We start from the raw sequence: 20,308 nt of genomic DNA on the forward strand, positions 1-20,308 counted from the left end.
ACAGCAGGTCTGGAATAATGTCCTCTCCACCTGTTTACAAACTGGTAAAAAAGCACACCAGGGCATTATAAGGATCACATATATTCACTCTGTCAAGGGTGGTGCATTTCTGCCGCATCGTAGGCTCCCAACATGGCGGTTGATAGGTGCCGAGCTCTATGCACTCATTTTCAGTTAACCGATCACAGCCATCACCCTCCATTACCAACACTTATATGTAATTTAATTTAAAATCACATTCAGTGGTTATTGTAGCTTAGTGGTTAGCTTAGCATGGCAGTTATGACGTCTCTGTCTTCCTCATACCCTCCTACTCTCTTTATGACAGTAAGGTGTCGGTAAAGTCAACCACAGCTGTGAAAGTGAACCCAATAAACACCTTCCAGCTGCTGTTACACTGTTTCACAGTCATGGAGGAGATGTATGAGATGGAGGAAGCTGTGCAGCAAAAAAAAAAGAAAATATAATTAAAATTAGACAAAGGTCTTCTTCAGACTTGCTTAAATTAAAGGTCAGTAGTTCACAAAAAGTAAGTCCAGCCTTACCATTAGTCAACGAGTTCAGACGATTAGTATCATTAGTGTCATATAGACTACTGCTGCACGCTGTCATTAACCATCTCTGCTGTAAAATGTCTAAAGAAACAGGTAATTTGATGTGTTTTTTGACTTTGAGAATACACTGAGGTGAAATAACATTAGGATGAGAGCAACATGGGGTGCACATGGTGAGCACTTGCATTTCCCTAGACAGAGATGTGAATGACTTCAACGGTAAATCTGACCAACAATATGGAATACTTACCAACAATGCAGAAAAATTACTCTTTCAAAGACAATTCAGTTTAAAATCTGTAAAAGAGGCCTTTGTCTTCAAGTGTGCAGAATGATATAAAGCATATTCATTCATTCTCAAACCCATAGAACACACTTTCGTTGGCGTGACTCTGCACCAACACCTGGGCTTATGCTGAGCTCGCAATTCGCCCAATAATTCTGTTACTCAGCATAACTCTTGACAACACTAGTCCGCTGGGACAGAGAATGCTGTCAAATTGAGAAAGGTTAACAAACAACTTTGGTATTTCAACTCTTTTAATAGGAGACTTAAGTGCTAAAGGGCTGACCCTGCTGACTAAATCAGGAGTTTCATTCATTTTAACTGGGTGTTCTGTTGTGTCATCCAGCTATTGCGTCAACAGTGTTGTTTTTTGTACTAACAGCTGGTACATGTAGGTATAGTAGGTGGCAACAGTCAAAAATAAAGCATTAAAACAACTACACATAACAATGTAAGGTTTCTGCTATTTAATTTTAATTCTACATTATTTCAACACAATTTTTGTTTCCCTGAGTCACCATCTAATTTTGCCTACTTAGTTTCACAGTTCCCAATACATTTGTACTATTTTGCAACACTCTTAAATAGGGATAGGTCATGAATGTCGAATAATCCATGAGTCGTTTTATTTTTAAAGGCGGATTATTGTGCGTGACTATTTCCCTGATTTGCATAGGAACCACTGTATTGTATTCAGTATCACATCGGACGAGAAGGGCTTGTCTGCGAGATGCAAGATGGAGGCGGATCTCAGAGGCGGGACTTAGAGAGTATATACTTGTGATCATGAGGCATCTGTATTGGCTATGGAGAAAACAAACAATTAGAAATCAAACTTTGTCCGTGTCACAAACGCAGTTTTAAGATTGTTTGAGGTGAGAAATTATCCATTTAGAATTTAAAAATGGGATTTATTTATCAAGATATGACATATTTATAGTTTGGCAGCAACCTGTTGACCTGTCCAGGGTGTACCCCGCCTATCAGATAGTGTTTTTGCATGGAATGTCCATCCGTAGTCACAAGTTCTCCTTTGACTCCATGTTTGTCCCTGCTTTTTTTCTAGCAGAGAGGCAGTGAAGGTGTTCTCCTTTGGACACTTTGCTTTGATCCTCTAATATATCCCTTTGTGGTGAGAGACAAGTTAGTATAATTAAATTGTCTTCTGTAATATTTCACATTTTGAGTCACGGGGGGGCTGTGTTGCATAATGAATTTAGCAATGAAAAGAGGTAACAAACCCTGTATTCAAGTTTCTTAAAGTAGGTGTTTAATACGTGCAATTACAGCATGTTATTTCTACACCAGGCAATTTTGAACAATAGTGTTGTGATTAAAAAGTGACACAAGTACAATATGACTAGTGATTATGGGTTATTTCATATTACTTAGATTAACAGTGACGCAGATACTGCATGGGTTCTTAGTCAGATCTGCTCAGAAGTCTGTTGTCAGACATGATTAGCATGTAAACAGTTGCTTGATTTCACATGGGATCCTCACCACAGAAACCTAGGACTTGCTTTAGAGTTGAAGGTTAACTTGAGACGTGTTACTTACACGTGTGTGATTTACTTCTACCTCTGCCACTTCCTCTTTCTATCTGATTCCCCATCACAACAGCAAAGAGTCCCCTCAGTTCTCATCTTTTTTTTCAATCAGTCCCGTTTGTTTACCGTTAGCTCAGATCTTGTCTTTGTGTTTCCCTTTTATGTGTGTCCCCTTTTTCTTATCCTTGCCTCCCTGTTGCTCTTGTTCTCCTTCTCTTCCCCTCTCTCTGTACCTCCATCGTCCCCTCCTGGCTCTGACTGACAGTGTTATAAATTGATTTTCAGCCCGGTGTGTTCCCTCTGTCTCTCTGTAGCCATTTCCCTTATTTAGCCTCAACCACTCCAGGGTATAGTCTAGACCGCAGGCTGACTGTCAGTCAGTGGCAGTGTGGAGAAGTCTAATTCTTGGCTGACAAGCATTCTTGACAGCAAGAGCGAATGGGACATTTCAAACATGCTTACTCTCTCTTGCTCTGTCTCTCCCTATTGCCTTTTTGCCTCGGCTATCTCTCTATCGTTATGTCTTTCTCTCTCAGTCTGCCCCTGCCACTCAACTCTTCATTCTGTCGCCCTTTATGCTTTTACTTTGTCTACCTTTCTGTTACGTTGTCACCCCAGCCTTCCTCTGGGTTCCCTCCCACACTTGTTCCCTGAAACCCGCGCAAGTAAGATCTACTTCAACATTTCCAAAGACATGAACAGCTCATTTATATTCACTAATATTCACGCACATGCTCAAGTGCTCAAATACACATGCATTTCATTTTGAGCCTGGTGCTTGATGCAGCCATGATCTGAATAATAATTGGATGGCTTCTCTGTCTGGAGCGGGTTTGATGGGTCAGTTTACTCCGCCGGGAAAGCCATTCTTTAATCATAAATGAGAGGCTTTGAGATTAGAGGGAATAGCCCTTTAAGGGAATCTGGTATCACTGAGGCCCCCAGAGGCAGAGTGGGGAGGAGCAAGAGGCTGCAAGATGAAAGAGAGACAGACAAACGTGGAATGGAGACACAGTGAGCGCCGCAGAGACATGGAAGATATTTAAACAGCATTTTTTTTTTTACCTGGACTTGTGTAATATCACTATACTGCTGAGGACAAGAATAATATTTTATATGACAGAATTTGTGCTCACCCACACATATATGACAGAGGGAGCCATTGCTACCCGACCCAAGTAGAAACTGGGGACACCTAGCAACCTTGAGGGGGCACCAAGGGTCCCATATAAATGAATAATAGGGTAATTTCACTCTTTCCTCATTAAGCAGTCACCATCATGTAAAAAATGGCTGTATTCATCACAGGTTTCCTTGTAGAAAATGACAAGCTTGTAAGTGATTTCACTTCATTGAAATCTTTAAGCTTATTTCAAGTTATACAGTTTATAGTATGTCAGTGGCAGATTTTTAATTCATTTACATATGACTTGTGGTTGCATTTAGATAACCTCACTGCCTGTGAGATGATGTTCTACTCACTGCCTTTGAAGGTTTGTTGTTTTCCAGCATGTGTTAGTACTCTGGCTAAGCGTGTAGTGCATACAAGTACAAGTGGGGTGTTTTTTTGCAGGTGAAATGATGAAATGGAAATGTCTATTTTGAAATGTTATCAGATGTAAAGACACTGCAGAGATGATAATAGTCCTATGGGGCACAGTTTCACAATTGTTTTCACGGCAGCAGATATTTTCTTCTTTGCTGATGCTTGCAAGGTAACAATGTGCTTCTTAAACATCCTGCATGGATCCTCAGTTTATAACACGGTGCTTATTTAAGACCTGTGAGGGAGGAGAACCCATGCAAACTCCACATACACAGACCCAGGTACTCTTTTTGTGTAGAAGCAGGAAAGCATTTCTTAATGTGCTCCATACCATGTGACAGTACAGTCTGCCTTTAAGGTGGTGTGACAGTTTCCAACATGAACTACTTGTTAAGATTCTAAGGTTTCTTTCTGCAGTGTAATAAGACATTCCCGGTGATATGTTGCTTTGAGATCAAGCCTGTAATGCAAACCCAGGTTCATTAATTCTACTAATTTGAAGATGCAGAATTTCTCCTTTGTCTTTAAGCTCTTTTTATCCGGACAGTTCTTTTTGCGGAGCATGCATTGTCTTTTTTCCAGATAAACCTCATTAGTACTAGTGCATTTATTCACACCTGGGAGCTATCCAGTCCAGCCACAAACATTTTACTGTTTGCCAATTAACTATGTTTAAATCTTTGGGGTGGGAATTGCCCCACTTTACACAAATACCCACCAAAAAATACTTTTAGTATCAAACTCACATGCCCTGCAGCCTCGGTAGGTGCCTCTAAAAAGTTTATATTCTTTATGAAGGGTGGCACCTGTACTCACCTTGCTTCTGCAGCATTTTTTGGATTCTCGGAGGGACCTGGTTTAATGGCAATAAACTGTTTCATGCCCTCTTAAAACGCTCCACTCCAGGTGTGCAGTGTTGTCAAATGTCTGATAAAATAGTGCTGAAATCCTCTGCCTCTCAATATGTCATTTTATGGACAGCGCTCTTGATTTTTCTTTTCTTTTTTCGCAACTTGCAGCAGCCACCGCTTGCTCTTCTGTGGGTCAGGGCAGCACAAATTATCACTGACATGGATGCTGTTGTATGGTTATTTATTTATTTAATTATTTTATTCCCTTTTCCCTCTATACAGTTTGTGTTTTTGCATAGGGTGTGGTGAATAAAGAGTAGAGTCAGCGCCCAAACACACCAGAAAATAAGTGAAGGATTGTCGATGTGTGTGTGTCGATGTATGGAATAATGTTTGGGTTTGTGAGCACAATACCCCCCAGTAGTGTGGGCCTCAGTGTATGTGTGTTTGATTAGAGCTGTCAACTTGTGACCCTGTGCTGTGCTCTCGCTTTTTCAGGTCGACTACTTGTGATTTTTTAAACACTGAGAGAATAACAATAGATTGAAGCATCAAAAATCTGACAGCCAACTAATCGGCCGGTACCCCATTCCCAAAACAAGAAATTAAAAAATGTCAGTCAATGTCAATATTCCAAGAACATTTCATAAAAAAACTGTTTCATAAATTACAAAAAAATATCAGTGAAAGTATTGAAAAATAAATTTAATCTATTTAACTTCTTCTCCAACTAACAAATTAGCCATAATGTGGCAGCCTCGACAGCAAGCATTTAGTTAGAGTGCAGCATGTGTGTTTGAAGAGGTGATGGACATTATGAGGTTTGTTGAATGCATCTTGTAGCTGCTTATCTAAGATTAACAAATCTGCAAAAATAGTTAATTAGTCGACCTCTAGCGTGTATGAGCGTTTGTGTATTCAAGGAAATGTGTGGGCATCTGTTTTCTGAAGTCATGTGCACATGCATGAGTTTGTGTGGGCTTCCAAGTGTGTAAGTGTGTTCAAACATGAATGTCTTTATGTGACCCTGTGCTTCTCTCTCTCACTGTGTGTGTTTGTGTGTGTGTGTGGTGAGAGCTGTCAGTTTCGGTCTGGTAGTCAGCATAATTAGTCTCTCTTTTACCCTGTCTCCTTCTCGCTGTTTGTCTCTCTCCTCCTTGTGGTTCCCTCTACCTTCTCGCTCTCTATTTCATTCTCTCTCTTCATGCCCTTCCTCCTACACTCTCTCGCCGCGGTCTCCCCTGAGTGATGACTTTTAAATCATCCTTTCATTCTTCCTGCAATGATGAACGAGGGGAAATCTGTCCTTTTCTCTCTGTTTATTCTGCCTTCCATCTCTGCACTCTATTCACTCCCACTCTCCGTCCTAATTATTCAGTTTAATGAATTCACTTCATTTAAACTAGAAAGAATAAGAGGTGATCTTTTAAGGTTATATACAAATGTGATGACCTCACATAGTGTGTATCTCCTATGTAGGCTGTAAACATCACACATTATATACGACCTAAATAAAATGTTGAAGGAGTTATGTATAGATATGCTGCTGAAACGAAAATCTAGAGAAACACATGAAGCAGTGACTCGGCAACAAAAATACAGCATTATTATTATTTGTAATTTTTGACTTTGTTTGCTGAGTAAGTTGATTTTGTCTTTCAGCATCTGAAGTGTGAGAAAAAACAAAAAACCTGTCTGTAATATTGTACTTATTCTATTTGCTTTACTGGGAAAATATTGTGAATGAGTTGTTTTTATTATGAGTTTATGAACAAACCAGGAAACAGAGTCGACCTCAGTGCAAAAATATACATGTTACTGATGGTTAGTTTATTCTATAACACAAGCTATGGTATTGCTATTACACTACAGTCAATATGGATGCTACAAAACAGGGCAAATGGAGTTAACAATAATTTTCACTGTGTTTATGGCACAACTTATGGCCTGTCCCTCAGTCTTGACCAACTTTATGTAAACATCCCAAGCTACTCAATAGGCTACAAACAGCAATATTAAAGATGCAGATAAAAAACGAAGAGGAAAAAAATATTTACTTTCAATCATTTCTCTGTAGTAGTTTCCATTTCCACAATAAATTACCCATGGATTTTTGAAAATGCATGTTCTGTTTAAGAACTGTTAAGAAAATACTTTTTATTCTTGCTGGGGTTTTCATTAAAAGGCCAAGTGCAACACTGCGTTAATAAAGTTCCAGCTCCACTTCATATTTTGCATAATTCACAACCTGCCAACAGTAATTTTAACAAAATAGGACTTTTGTGTGAGTCTGCTTTTTTTCTGGAGGAATCATTCATTTGTTCTTCAGTAATAACTCTCTATATTTGGCTGTAGGGAATATTGAGTCACAGTTTCTTTAAATCCATAGTTTTTCTACAGATAATTCACACTGTTTAAAAAAAAGAAACAATCCAAGAAGTATATGATGGACATAACATTTAAAATACGTTCAAAACATGTAATATAATCTCTTCAGAAATGGGTTATTACAGTGAAAAAAATTGTATAGTTTAGTTATTGTTATATTAATGTACTTTACCTTTTGCATTTATTGTGAAGTACACGTTTAATGTCAGTTTGATAGTCTGATCACAGACAAATCAAGTTTAAATGTTAGATACTGTCTCAAAGCCTACACACCGTTAACATTATATAAACATCCCAGATCCATTGTAGCCATAATCCTTGGCACAGCATTTTGTATTTTACATATGATTCATTTTATCCTGAGCAGCAACACTCTCCTGAACATGCATGGATAGTTTCACCACTGAGTTTATCAAAAATGACAAACATCAGATGTTGACATACAGTATGTGTGGCTTTTTGCTTTGAGTGAGTGACTCTTTGGTGAACCACCCTTGTGTCTCGGGCATAAATCCCCTCTCGTAACTTTGAACATAAAATTTGATTCCTGTTGGGAACCACATGGATCTTTCCCGTTTTGAACTGTGCCAAGATGGCAGTGGCAGTTCAATAGGGTTTTATTTTGTTTTTTTTTGCTGTGCTATGCACAATCTTTTTTCTGCAGTGTCTTATAGGAAAAATGCAGGTAGGGCTGCCAGCCTTTGTTTCCTCTTAGGCAAATAGAATGTTTTTTTGTCCAGATATGTTGGTGTTTTTTATACACCACACTGCATAATGTGCATCTTTGTGCATATACAGCATATGTGTTGGCTGTGTGTCACATTTGTCTGTACTCGCTGGTTTCTCAACGTCTCAGCTGTGATTGGTTGTGAAGGGACAACGATACAGGCCCTTAATTGCAACTCAGGCTGCCATTGGTCATTATGTCTATCGCTGTGATGGTCTTGGAATTGTCTGGCTAAATGAATGTTGGGCAAAGTAACATGCACACACACACACACATGCACATGCACAAATATAGACACACACACGCTGCACAATCCCATTTTTGGTCAGGGTTCTGTCTGGGATAATTGGTTGAAAAAGCATCCGGTGGGATCGGCCTGCTGTCCCTGTGGCCCCAGCTGCTATGGTAAATAACAAGGCTCATAAACATGAAAGGCAGCGGGATGATCACCCTGATTTAAGCTCTGCTCTCCAAGGAGGATCAGTTAAGACCCTTGAATTCAAGGTCTTAACACATACACAGCAATTCCCAACCATACACTAATAACACACCACAGGCCCGAAGCTTTAAATACGCTTGTACACCATTTTACTTTTCTTTTTATTTCTACTTTGGAGCTGTAATGACATACTGTAGTGTGCACATTCCAAATGTAGAATAATGAACTGGTTTAGATGAGGTGTGGTCTGAGCTGTGTAGTGATTTACTATGTGATCCCCAAAGCAAGAGGACATAAGAAGTCTAATACAGTAAGAAGTTTCTTTTCTGCTGTCGTGTCCTTGAGTAGGGTGATGCTAAATCCCCACCAGCTTACCCGAGGTGTTTTTGCTCTGCGAGCTGACGCTGCAGCCTGCCTTCCCCTGTCGGGCAGTTCCTCCGCTGTGGATCGATAGAGCATCAAAACAAACGCTCAGGACCGACTTCGCTCCTGGACGCCTCCTTCGGCGAGCACCTGTGGTGAAATAAAAGCAGCATTAAGATCAAAGGGAGAAGATAGTGATCCTGATGTGAACCGCGAAAGACCAAAGAGATCAAATACATTTGCATTTTACAATTTAGGCATTTAGCAGGTGTTGTAACCCGGAGAGAGTTAGAATAAGTATAGCGGCGGAATTAGCTTGTCTTCTCATTAATCAGTACACACAGCCTGTGAACGGATGAAAACAGACACGGCATCCTCACTGTATTCTGCACATAAACAATTCCTTATTACATCGCCTCATTATTGTAGCACCAATACCACTCAACCAGTCCAAGTGTTGTGTCTAATTATTATTTATGCTGGAATTCTGTAAATATGCAGTACCGATGTAATTCGGTGCAAAAAAATTGGTAACGCTTTGTAACCAATTTACTGACTTTTTTTGGATTTTAAAGATTTTTGGTGGTGGTATACCTGGCTTTTGTTTTGTGCAGAGGAAAAAAAAGTCAGTGTAACACCTGTTGGAGTTAATTTGGCTGTTAGCTGTGCATCTACTCCTCCCCTCCTATTTCCTCCACCTCTCCCTAACTGCCTGTCACAAAGGGATGTAATGAAAAGCCTATAGTAGCTTATTAGGATTTATTAGTGTGCACTCTTCCTTCTGCATGAATTATTTGCTGTCTTTGATGCAGCATAGTGCAAACAAGAGTTTGTCATCTGTCATTTCCTCATGTGGACAGACACAATGAGTGTATTCATATTTAAGTGTTTATAACAATGTTTATATCCCCCTGTTATAAATTGTTTATAGGCTTAGTCAAAGCTGACTGACACAGGCTTACTGTTGCCTTGTGTTCAGACATGTCTATATTGGATTTGCAAAAAACAAAGAACAAGCTATCTTTGTTTGCTGCTGAGACACCGAAGAGTGCTGATCTCCTTAAACTGTGGAGTCAGGTGGAAAGGTAGCTCAGTGGGGAGTATCCAGTCAGTCAGTGGACCTGGATTAAAACCAACACACTTGATACTGTTCTCCACCAGACTCCGCCCTGTGGTCTCATTGTAGATATGATTATAATTCTTGTTGCACTAAAAGTAAGCTCTAAAACTTTCTGTGATATACTACCATAACCTTACCATAGGTTTTTACGACAATCATCGATGAACACTTGTCCAGTAGCTACAAATTACACCGTGGTGTTCCCCAGGGCTTAGATCTAGGTCCTGTGCTTTTTAATCTTTACATGTTACCACCTGATAATCATCATCAGACATAGGTTTCAATCTATGCAGGCAATACACAGCTTTGTATATTGGTTTCTCCTGATGACACAGGGCCTTTGTAACTATCATTTTAGACATTAAATTATGGATGGCAATGTTTTTCTACAACTCAGCCTGGACAAAACTGAGGTTTTACTTATTGGACCTGAAGCTCAAAGCTCTGGCTCTCGAAGCCCATATTATTAACATGACAAAGGCTGCTTTTTACCGCCTGAAAAACATTGAAAGACTAAGGCTATTTCTCTTATTGCTCTTCTTTCTGGTCTTCCAAGGAAAAACAGTAGCTGGTTACAGCAACTATAAAACTCAGCTGCATATGTTCCGAGTCTGACAAGCTGTTTTTATTATGTGAGGAGCTTTGACTTGTGCCACTTTGTATGAAAAGTGTCGTACACATAAAGTCCGATTGATCGTGGTGTTATACGTTGATCACGAACATCACCATCAAAGAATCAGGTTATGTACAGCCAAAGGCTGGCAGGTTTCCTAGAGGCACCCAAAAAGCATGACTCGCAAGGCAGATGTAAAAGTAAAGTTTGGATTTTTAAAATAATATTATAAGAAAACGGATACAAAAGATCAAACTGAAAAGAAAAGTACAAAGGCTCAGACTGAAGCAAAATCCCCCCAAAAAACCCAGACAAGGTCCACAACACAATCAGGATCAAAACAGACAAACGGGCAAAAAGCAGAGCAGAAAGCTGGAATGCTAAACCATAACAGAACAATGACAAATTGTGTATATTCTGTATACTATGGAGCTAATGTGGGACTGGGGAGCAAGAGTGTGAGTGGGGAGGTATTGCGTGGTTTGATAATCCATGTAAATTATGTATATGCACAAACAACTGGGCTGAATGAATGAAAATATGAATGAGCAGACCGACCTCCACGTCGTGACAAAATCTGACCTTCTTATCGTCACTGGAGCTGAGGTGTGGCCTATCCCTATGTTGATGTAAAGCTTTAATACACTTCAGGGTTGTACCGACACTTGTCAGCACTGAACCCTCTAATAAATTAATAGTGGGCCACTAATATTAGACTGGGCCGGCAGGTTAGCAGCATTAATTAAATCTATTAAAAAAAGTAAGTGTATTACTGGAAGTAGCATGGAGCACTGTTGAGCCCCATAAGTGCTGTGTGTGCTTTTAAAATAGTGCCGACGTGCATGTGTGTTTTTATATGAATGCTCAGTCCCTGTCATAATTAAAGCAGGTCTCACACACGGTACTAAAACACATGCTGACCAAGAGTAATCACTGTGTCATGTTATTGTCTCTGCACTGTTGTGTTTTGTGTAGAATGTACTCTGAACTTAATAAAATGCATTTATGCTAATGTAAATCTTTCCTTTCTCTCCATCAGGTTTTATCTACACATGTGGCGGCACACTGAAAGGCAGAAATGGCAGTATAGAGTCGCCTGGTTTTCCCTACGGCTACCCCAATGGGGCAAACTGCACCTGGGTCGTAGTCGGGGAGGAAGGAAGTAGAATCCAGCTCATCTTCTTGTCATTTGCCATAGAAGAAGAATATGACTTCTTGTCCTTGTATGATGGACATCCCCACCCTGCGAACTTCAGGACCAGGTAGGATTTTTATTTTACCCCTCAAAAAACATATTCTTTTGGATAAATACAAGTACGTATAAGTTTTGGCGTTGAAACGCTGAAAAATCGCATACTGTTCATTACCAGAATTATCACAAAGGTTCAATCACTGCCACTGTGGTTTATTTATTTATTTAGGCGGCACCACCGAAATAGCACCAACAAAGAAACTCATTTCATAAAAGCCTTGGAACTCTCTTTGCCTTATGATTTTATCCATTTTATCGGGTTGTACTTCATAGCATCTGTCAGTTTCTGTGCTCACTCACAATTTGTTTCTGTTCTTCTTTTCAATTTTCTTACATGATTTTGTCGACGTCCGGTTAATGAGAAAGTCACGTTGCAAATCACCAATGAGGGTTGGGATTTAAGTAGCCTTTCGGTTTAACTTAAGTCAATTGAAACAGAATAGTTACAAAAGTATTTCATAGCAATTCAATCATGCTCACTAGGAATGACAGTTTGTTCTTGTCAGTAAATTTAAAAAGCTCCACCAGGAAGACCAAGATGTGTCCAGGTTTTTACAGACTCACAGCTGTGTTCGGTCCTTGAATAAAGCATCTCTTCATCGCTCAGGTGTGGAAGCAACACAGACGATCAACTAACAGAAAATGAGGGCCTTATTTTTTTCATTTTGGATCTTAAGGATGCTGACTTTCACCTCGAACACTCTTTAGAATTAAAATACTCGTAAATCTAAGAAGAACCTCCTCTTGGACCGTCTTTTTAATGCAGAGGCACTTTCTACACAGATCAGTCTTTGCTAATTTGGCGAGGAAAGCTCTGTATTTGGAAAAGCCCTAAAAGAAAGTTCATTTACAGGGCACATGCCAAAACAAAAACATAGTTACTGAAGCATTTACTGGCACTGAAAGTCCACTAATTTGCTAGAAAGTTGGAGCTTTTTTGTTTATCTTGCAGTTGGTATTTTTGGTTTAATGTTTTCTCATTGCTGTTTTGCACTGTTTTTTTTTTAATGGGTAGGGCTTCAGAACAGTACAGTATTTTCATAGACCAACGGTTGAATCAAAGGCCTTTGACTGATTTAGACTGCAGCCCAAATTGGATTTTTAAGCATATCTAGATTGTATCTCGCTTGATTTACTGGCAGTCTGGTCAGCTAAAAAATACATGAGAACCTGATCAGATTTTTACAGATCCATTTCAGTCTGAATGTCTCGGTCACTCGCAGTGTGACTCAAACAAAAACAACAGCAATGACGTAGAGACGGAAGTTAGGTGTGTTAAACGATCGACACAGTGGAGGACAATAGTTTTTAAAAAAACAGGGTAAAAGAATGGAAGACACCAACAGAGTGTGGAAGGATGAGGAGATTAAGTGCCTGGTAGCTATCTGGGGGGATGTGTCGGTTCAGAAGAAATTAGAAAGAGTAGGAGTTTTGGAGAATGTGGCTTCAATGCCAGTGGAAAATAACAAAAAAAACCTCAAAACCAAGTAGAAAGAAATCAAGGATTTTGTTTAGACCACTTTTTTTGTAACTGTAGAAATCCATGTGGAACACTATACTAGACTTATATATGGACACATTCGCCAACCTGCACCAACAGAGCACTGATGAAACATTTTCTGAGGCTTCAAAATAATGTTAAATGGTCTTTTCACCACAGCCAGGTTTCTGAGCAATTCAGGACAGAAGTGTGGTGTTTTTTTTTAAATCCACACACCCTATTAGACCCTTATTGTTCAGTGTCACCTCAAGAGAATCTTTCATCAAGAATTGCTTTGTCAATATTAAGAGCCTTGGCTGTCAACGGGTTTCAGGGAAAGGTCACACAAGGATTTCTCTGGCAACTACTGACAGACAGCCACGCACGGAAATCTGGTTTGGTTCAATTGAGCAAAAAAGGATTTGGGTCGCAGGGAGATGAAATGAGTCCTCTTGATACTTGGTCGTTTGCTGAAAAGCAATTCTCCCTCCGTGAGGAATGAACCGTGTTCCTCTGGTTCAATGGGCATAATTTCTAATCAGCCAGCTGCAATAATCAACCTTTCTCGGACAATGTGGTGGCTTTTAGGGCTCAAATTGCCACACAAAGTTAATTAAACAAGGGAGTGGAGAAGAAAGGAGAACAATAAAAGGGAGGTTGGACATGAGATTTAAAAAAATAAATAAAATAAAAAATAAATTTCATTTGTAACAGGAAATGAGGTTCTATATGTGAACATGCGTCATGAGTTCACACACTGTCTGCACGCTTGCATTTACCTTATTATTTAAGCTAAATTACCTCGGCTGTCTAAATCTGGCCAAAGTGGTGATTAAAAGGTCCGATCCATTAACAGGCAAATGATTGACATGGAACCTGGACACATACACACACACACACAACCACACACTTCTATTATCTATGATCATATTGCATATGTATTTTTAATTCCCCTTATATAGCTACCCGTTCATGTCATTATGAGGTGGACCACGCTTTGCTTTTACAGCTGCCCGGGTGCCAGATTAACCTAATTAATCAATGTGATACCTGTGTGCACATTAACATGCTCATTAATAGACCTGAGACACTTAGGAGATATGCTGTAGGAAAGAAAAGAAAAGAAAAGTACAAATATAGGTGTCAGGGAGGCTGAGAAAAGAAAGACAGATCAGGGTGACATTTGTAGGTAAAGAAAAAAAAAGTTAATTTTATTCATTGGTCACTTGTCATATTATAATGTTGGCTCTGCAGCTTGTGATAATAATTTGGTTTTAACATCTAACATTCTTTTTTTTTCATTTAACAGAAATGCCAGTTCAGTTTTGTCACTTGTGATAAGTGCTTAACAAATCTGCACTTAAGAATGTCAGGGGAATTTATTTCAACAGCCTCATTGAATTCCTAAATGACCTTAAATAAATACAGCACAAACAAGTGGTGTATTTGGCACTCCATTTCATTTCCATATATTCATTTTTTTTTTTTTTTTTTACAAGAGCAGGATTTTGATCATTGTTGTTCATTCATTTCTTTGAGGCTGCCAGACAAGGTGCTCTTTGACTGGTTTATTTAAAAAAGAAAGAAAGCAAATTTGCATTCTTTTACTGCCCCAGTTGCTTTCATCCTGCAGTCAGCGCCCCCCTGTGTCACTCACTGATGTGCTGTCATATTAAATTTAAAACCTGCAAGAGAAGAATTCAAAAGAGAATTTAACAGCTGTCTGATAATAATAATGTATCTGCACCAAGAGAGCCCCACAGTGTTTGTCATCCAGGATGGAGGGATGGATGAGATGCAAAAAAAACAACTAAGTGATCCCAGTGGTGCATGGGACAAACGCTATCTTGCATACACTCAGAAACTTTGACATTTTGACTCTTTTTTTTTTGACAAAAGCACAGTATTTTGATAGTTGAGGAAAAAAAACATTGGTCACAAAATTCTGAAATGAAGTCCTGAAGGGGTTTTAGAAGACAATAACTCGCAGAAGAATGATTGAGAGCAAAGACTCAAGAAAAGAAAAACACCACTTAGTGAGACACTACTCTTAGTCTGTTTTGTGAATAACAATACACCTCCCTTCCCACACCTGCAAACGTTATCTTATTTTAAAATATAGGACAGATGAGAACCATGACAGCTGGTAGAGACAATGACATTAACAATCCAACTTTAATTTGACTGATAATACACGTTGCAGCACATTTAGGGAACATGATTGATGTGTGTGAGATTTAGAATAGTGAGCACCTGAGATTTTTATGAATGAATTTATGATTACAGTGTGACTGGAATGCAAAATTTCAATATTAGAATGGAGACATAGAGCTTCTGGTAATTGTCACAATTGTGATTGATTTCAGTATTCAGTATGTCTACGCTCTGTCATTAAAGGGATTGTTCACGTCTGTTGGAGTGGGATTGTACAACGTACCTGAACATTGTCAGTATGTTACATACAGGACACACATGTACAAGTACAATAGAAGAAAAACACACACACACAGACACAACCAGATTTTAAACCACATAACAAAAGACTAGGCAGGTGGAGTGTAAGCCCCGTGTGAGCCGCTTGTGTCCGAGGGAGCTGTCTCATTGTTGTCTTCTTCTTTGGTTGGAATGTGTCCTATTCCCTGTGTCCCTGACTCCAGATCACCGCCTGATGGTGAAGTGGGCACAGCAGTAACCTGACACATGAGTATACCATACTTATACCTTAAGTTTGTGCTGTCTAAGTAAATATGGAAAGGACAAAGATAAGGATTTCAAACATGCGTTTCTAGATGCATCTGAGCAGTAAGACCAAGTAGAGCACAGTCAGCTGTCCATAACTCACTACATATCTGCAAGTCCCTAAACAACCCAACATCAAAAAACCTGAACTGTCCCTTTTATGGTGAAAAGTGTGACTATTTGACTATTTGTATAGCATCATGTAAGATGTCCTGTTATAGCCGTCGCCCTGCACAGTAAAGATAGAAATGTACAGAGTGAAAGTGCAAAGTCAGACTTGCAGAGAAGCTACCAAAGTTGTGTCAGGTCACTGTATGAATATTTGATCAGTGCAATCTGTCAGTCTGTCCATTCCGTCTTCTGGCTAAATTTGCTTTGTGCATGCGAAATGTGTTCTCAGAAGTAAACTTCATTTGTGCGAATGCACATCAACAGTCTCACTAGGTTTGATCCGGATAATCCTGTTAGAAAATAAAGATTAGATTAGATTGTCTGGCGTTGATTTGATCTATGATACAACGGCAAACCACACAAACGTAAGTCGAATCCTGTGAAATGAATCACTACAGTTCGGATGTGAGTCATGTACCCTTTGTGGTTTGTTTTTCCTCAAACCACTCATTTATCTTAGAGAGAAGCAACTAACAGCCAACGGCCATGCTTGGAGCTGTAATTTATTATTTATTGAGTGAAGCTTTAAAAAGCACCTTTGACTGGACCACAGCAGCGAGGTCGCTCCCACAATGTGATTAATGTCATCAACATGTGCGAAAGACCCTCTCTTAGTAGGAGGATAAAACAAAACTCTCAGTTTTATCCAACTGACACTTTAAGTACCACTATGAAAAACTTATTTAACTTCAGATTTATATTATAATCATATTTTATAATTGAGAGCTGCTAGCATAGTCCCTATGTGTATTGGAAAGCACATTTCCTATCGTAAAATCTGTCATGTTTTTACAAGCTCCAAATAAAAATCTGCAAAGTTTGCTCGAGAGTGGAAGGTGAGGTTAGGTCCCGGGGAAACCTTCTGTCATGTGTCATCAATGCAGCTCTGTGCCTGTGATGCCAGGCTGGGCGTCTCTCGGCAGGTGGAGGAGACAAGACGGAGGTTTCCATCTTTAGGCAGGTCAGTCGGTGAGTGACAGAGGTTACATGAGAGGGAGGCAGGACTGGAAGAGAGTGTGGCGGGCAGAGGGCCTGGGCAAAGGGCCTGGGCAGAGCCTTGGCCGCTTGCTTTGTTGTTTGAGTCGAGTGATTTGACTGTCACAAAGTACCTTTCCATGACATTAGAGAAAATGTCCAACCAAAATACCCATCCATTCATTATCTACCGTTTTATCATCTGTGCCAATCTCAGCTGAAATTACAATACATACTAATACGTTATGGCACTTTTGGTTGCTTTTGGTTTGATGTACTGAATCACTAGAATCACTTAATTAAAAAGATTAGTTTAGTACTTCCTGCATGACCGGAGCACAGACTCCGTCTGACACAGTCACTGAGCTGAAATACGACCAAACAGGTTGTGATTTGGCTCACGATTCGCCGGCTTTTGGCAGTGCCGTCGCTAAATACACCAGACTCACATGTTTTCAGGGAAGTCTTTTTAACTGATCGACAGTTCGGCATTGTTTGGTTTGATTCTTGTGTCGGACGTCGCACTCATGACTCTTCTAGTGAATAACAGTGGCAAATTGCCCATAAAATTATGGACAATTTGCCACTGTTATTTTTATTTATGTATATATATATATATATATATATATATATATATATATATATATATATATATATATATATAGTCAGTTGGAACAGAGTCACACTAATGTGCCACAGTTCCGACCCTCAGCTTAAACTGAAATATTAGAAGAAAACAACTGCAACAAAGTTCATCTGTAAGACTCATGAATGGCACTTGACATGCTAACGACTAGCCTCCAGCTACAGTGGAAACTGCCTAATATAAACAACCTGCAAGAGAATGCATGATGGCCCCACATACTGTAGCGTAGCAGAGGCAAACACACTTTATTCAATAGATTGATTCCCCACTAGTAGCAGTTTTGCAAGGGAATGCAGAGTCGTAGCTCGACTTAATTGTGCGTCGAAATGTACTGACTGTTTTCTTCATTACTGCGTGGTGATTTGGTTGACCAGCCCTTTGGGGAAATGTTGATTAGGTGTGGAGTCTCTGTGGGGACTGAATTATCCGTGACATTGTGTATTATTCCCTTTTTTTTCATTCTTTTTTTTTTAATTTCGGATTACTAATTTAACTATCAAATTATCAAAGAGTCAATAATCCCAATTTCATACGCGCACATCACTAAATCAGTAGCATTGAATCATTTTGAAATTAAATCAATCGAATTAATCAATTGACATTAATGTACAGATTATTCTGATATAATTTAAAATCTGTATGTGTCAACAAGGCATGTCTGCTGTGAACTTTATTATTTGCTAAAAATGGCATCATATACTTTGGCATTTAAAGATATGAAGAATCATATTACCAGAGACATTTCACGTGTCATTGTTTTTAATAGTGACCTCTGTGGCTAGAATTTCTAGATGAAATGCATGAGTAAAAAAGAGAAAGGATATATAAGGATATAAAGCAAGGTAACAAATAAAGCAACAATCTTTAAATAGTTGTCTTTAAATGTGCCCAAAAAAATCCCAATGTGAATTATTCATATCATTTTGTCAGGTTAAACGTTTTTAAGGACAAACATGCACAGCTGAAATGGGGAGCCCACCAGACATGAAGACCAAATTAAACCCTCAATATAACTTAATCACTTTTAAAACTTGTGGGGGGAAAAAAAGGGAAACGATGAAGCTTCTGCTATCAAATTGGTGTTATGGGGATTTGTTCGGCCTATTTCACACTGGGTGCTCTTTTTTTTTTTTTCGTTTACGCACACATGAGACCGTTCACAGCGCCCTCAAGTCTTTTCCCAGCTCCTTCTGGACCTCTCGCCTAGTTTTACAGTAACCCATGCACATCGCACGTCTCACAGCAAAAAAATATACTGTGAAAATGATCTTACTTAACCGTTTCAGCCCCTACATCTGTTGCATATGTCAGTCATTAACTTAATACACTTGATTGCTGTTTCAAAGTAGAAGCATATTGTCAAATGAGGCACCGACTGATCCACAGCGTCATACAGACGAGTATGTAAAGTATATTCTATGATATTCAAAGGCAAACTCTGGTGTGAACTGCATGAATCCAGCGTGAACCCCAGCCTTTGGTGTTTTTCATTTCCTGACATTCTTGCAGTCTGCCGTACATAGCCAATCACACAAGTTTACATGTGAAGGGGGCTTAAACTAAATTGTTGTTGCTGTGGACTAACTAATTTTCAGGTTCGACTCTCAGCAATGGGCCCCTGGCATCTGCGTGCTTCGCCTTCCGTGCCGCAACCACCTACCTGTCCCTGATTTGACCCAGTTTGAATCTGCAATCCTCTACACCAACAATTTCACACCTGGCTAGTTTCATTTTTCATTTTAACCCCCCCACCCCCCACCAACCCCACCCTCCCCAACCCAACCCAACCCCATTAAGACAAGTAAACACAGTCTCTTACTTACACAGGCTGCATAAATACACGCATAAGCAGACGGAAAACACAGGCACAGAGGGGAAACAGGCAGGAACACAAAGGCCAGCCATGTGTGATTGGTGTGAAAATGAGCAAATATGGTCTTTGATGTTGGCTGCACTTTCGGCTGGTAGGCAAGGAGTGTTATACGCAGATGTGTGTGTGTGTGTGTGAGTGTTAACTGAGGTATGTTTACGCCTGAGGTAGTGGTATTTCATCTCTTCCTGCATCAGTTCTGCCCTGTAGGGGGTTAGAGGTATGTCTGTATGTGTGTGCGTCAGAAGATCCAAATAGCTTTGCTCAGGTTAAAAAGACAGGAAGGAAGATAACTCTTTTTTTTCTTTTTTTTCCCCCCTTTTTGTGGCTTTTTTTTAACGTCTTTCTCCCGACACACTTACATGGATGAGGCTAGACCAACTTGCCTCCGAATCGGTTTCTGTTTCTGTTGCATGAAATCAGTTTCAGTGTCTTTGGTCGTAACGTACGACTCAAACATGAATTATTAATCACTATTAGGGCAGCCTGTGACGTTAAATCATGGTTAGCTGTACATGGACATGCATTATTTATCTGCTGGAATGCAATCAAGTGGTTAAAGTGGTTGCATGCATTCTGTATACACACAATAAATAATGTAAGTCCCTTGTTGGATATCCCTGTGAAACAATGTAGAAAATTGTGATGGACTATGTTGAAAAATGACTTGTGCTGGACAAAAAGTTATGTTGGGAAAACCAAATAAACTCTCATTATACAACTTTCTCACTGCACCAA

The 20,308-nt window shown here is 39.5% G+C and overlaps 1 protein-coding gene across 1 annotated transcript in view; it reads left to right on the forward strand.

Annotated features, from left to right (window-relative positions):
- csmd3b (CUB and Sushi multiple domains 3b) overlaps window positions 1–20,308 on the forward strand; it is a 333,314-nt gene that overhangs the window by 75,025 nt on the left and 237,981 nt on the right. Inside the window, exon 2 of the mRNA XM_058618912.1 lies at window positions 11,477–11,699. Within this exon, the coding sequence (XP_058474895.1) occupies window positions 11,477–11,699 (223 nt within the window). The remainder of the gene's footprint in view (window positions 1–11,476; window positions 11,700–20,308) is intronic.

Source organism: Solea solea, chromosome 20 (genome assembly GCF_958295425.1).
Source record: "Solea solea chromosome 20, fSolSol10.1, whole genome shotgun sequence".
Classification (NCBI taxonomy): Eukaryota; Metazoa; Chordata; class Actinopteri; order Pleuronectiformes; family Soleidae; genus Solea; species Solea solea.